Source organism: Morus notabilis, unplaced genomic scaffold, assembly GCF_000414095.1.
Source record: "Morus notabilis unplaced genomic scaffold, ASM41409v2 Scaffold416, whole genome shotgun sequence".
NCBI lineage: Eukaryota > Viridiplantae > Streptophyta > Magnoliopsida > Rosales > Moraceae > Morus > Morus notabilis.
The window spans coordinates 361,779-364,434 of NW_010368049.1; the positions used below are offsets into that span (position 1 = coordinate 361,779).

Below are 2,656 nucleotides of genomic sequence, written 5' to 3' on the forward strand. Positions count from 1 at the left end.
TTCGAATTAACGAAACCTTAAACATTTAAGTTGAGTGGGATAACCCAAACTTAAGATCAGGTTAATTTGATAGATAAATCACGTCATGATGAGTTTTCTGATCACCCCACAGTTCCATCAAATATTAAGAGCTAGTTTCACAATGTTTATTTAAACAAGCTAAGACCAAATATATTTTTCTTTTAAAAAGAATAAGAAGAAAAATCACTAAATCAGGCCTAAGCGTAGGATATTTTTGCATCATATTCATAGTTCCCTTTCTCAGCTTTTATCTACTTTCATTTTGTTTCTGTTATCGTTCTTCCTTGTTTTAACTTTTTTTTCGTTTTCTTTTTTTATGGATAAATGAGCTTTTTTTTTCCTTTGTTGTTATTTTATTGTGTTATCCTTCCGTTTTCGTCGGTCGTTTTCCATCTCTTATCGCCGTCTTTTTCTTTTTTTTTCCTTTTTATGTCTTTATTCATTCCACAATTTCTCGTAGTTTCTAAATTTTGTTATCGTTTCTATACAATATTTCTTTTTAGCATTTTATCTTTGTTTTTATATGTTGTCGTTTTTATGTGCCTGTCAACTTTCAGATCGTTCTCATTTTCGAGATATTGTCGGTATTTATTCATTTTATTGTTGACGTTCGATGTGTTTATTCATTATACTGTTGGCATTCGACGTATTGTCGTCTTCTCAAACTCTTTTCGTGTTTCATTCATTCATAAAAAATAAATAATAACAATAATAAAAAACTGGTCTGCGGTTTGAAAGTTTACACTAACATTGGAGATTGGGTGTGGAAAATAATAATAATAATAATAATAATAATAGAAGTTATTGCAAAGTTTCACCGTCGTACCAATTTCTCGTATTTTATTTATTTATTTTTGGATTTTTCATTCATTGTCGTTTATTGGTTTTTAGGTTTCTTGTCGTTTCATCATTTTTGTTCCGTTTTACTTGTTGTCGACATGTCGTTTATTCCTTTAATTGTTATTTTATGTCGCTCTCATTAAACATTTATTAACGCCTTCAGTTCTTTTCTTTTTTTCTTGTCTTACATCGTTTATTACTAGTTCTTAAAAAGTTTTGGCAGTCGCTCCAATTTCTTGTCTCTGTTTTTTCAATAGAATTTTCTTATCGTTGTAGCTTCTAGCCTTTTTTTTTTTTTTATTATCTTGCCGGTTCTAGTTTAAAATGCATTGTTTATTGTATTTGTTGTCGTTTTAACATTGCTGTCGTTTCTCTCATTGACGTCACATACTCACATTTTGGTCCTCCTTTTTTCTTATTGTTCAAATTTTATGTCGTTAATTACTACTAGCTGTCGTCTATTATCACTAAATGTCGTTTTAACTCAATTATTAATAGTTGTCGTTTATCATATTCATCGTCGTTTTTCCAGAGAGAGAGAGAGAGAGAGCGCGCGCAAAAGTGCGAGAAGCCTCTAGCAACTCCCGTTTCCATATCGAAAGAAAAAAAAAATCCCGTTTCCACATCATTCCAGAAACCGCTGAAATGACACATTGGCATCTTTATATTACTCTGTATCTATATAAACCCCTCCACGTATCTCTCCCCCTCCGCAGATACTATCATAAAATCCACTACTATTACTAGTAGTAATACTCAACAAGTTCATTGAAAACCATTTTTTCCTTATAACCTCCAAAATTACAAAAACGACAACAATGAAGCCCATCGACGACAAGAAGGACACGGTGGTGATCCGGGCGGTGAGCCGCGACGAGGAAGGCCGGAAGAGAGTCGAGAAGACGGGGCTCAAAACCCACGACGTGGACACCATAAAGTACGTCGAGAAGAAGCTCATCGACAAGGGCGTGCAGCGCCTGGACCGCCACCCGGCCGACGGGATCGGCGGCATCGGGAAGCCGCCGCCGAAGTCCGGACACGGCGGGAAGTACACGTGGGAAGGCCCAGGCGAGGTGGCGGAGAACTTGCTGGCGCCGGCGCCGGCGGCGATCGACGAGAGGGACCCTAACTATGTGGATGAGGACGCAGAGGAAAGGATCGTAAGGGGAGAGGACAAGGACGTGGGGGAGTTGGTCGTCGGAGAAGTCGAGGTGGCGAAGGCAGCGGAGGGGAGAGAAGGTGTTGCGAGGGTTGAGGTTGATCCTCATCTTAAGGTTGTGTAGTTGATGTCGTTTTAAGTTTTTTTCTTTTCTTTTTTTTTTTTTGGGGGGGGGAAAGTGCAAATAAAGTGCTAAGTTGAAAGAAAATGTTGTCAAAAGAAGGGTGTAATTCAGTATGTTTGTTGATATTGTGGGTTTGAATGTGGTTAATCTAGTTTTTTTAATTAACGTGAAAATGGAGCGTTTTAACTAATTTGTGGAAAAGCCTAATTAAAGGAGTAAGTTTCAATGCTTGGCAAAGCTCATGTTGTTTTTATTTGTTTTTTGCAGTACTGCAAATAAAAGGTAGAAGAAAGTCGTGAAGAAGGGTGTAATTGTTTTATTTTTTATTTTTTATTTTTTATGTGTGAGCTTCAATGTGGTTATTAGAGATTAAAGATTAAAGATAACTGAGAAACAAATACTTTGAAAACTGTTAGATGGTGGATTTTAATCAACAAGGAGTACTGCCATGAGAACATTCGCACTAATCTCTCACCTATTAATTAGGAATTAATGGTGCTGAATGAGTAAAT

At 36.5% G+C, this 2,656-nt stretch overlaps 1 protein-coding gene across 1 annotated transcript; it reads left to right on the forward strand.

The window, feature by feature from the left end:
• The first annotated feature begins 1,590 nt into the window (after positions 1-1,590).
• LOC21395996 lies at positions 1,591-2,373 on the forward strand. Its single transcript, XM_010114222.2, has one exon. It carries the CDS (start codon positions 1,680-1,682, stop codon positions 2,142-2,144), a length of 465 nt encoding a protein of 154 aa, XP_010112524.1. The 5' UTR covers positions 1,591-1,679; the 3' UTR covers positions 2,145-2,373.
• Positions 2,374-2,656: the final 283 nt, after the last annotated feature.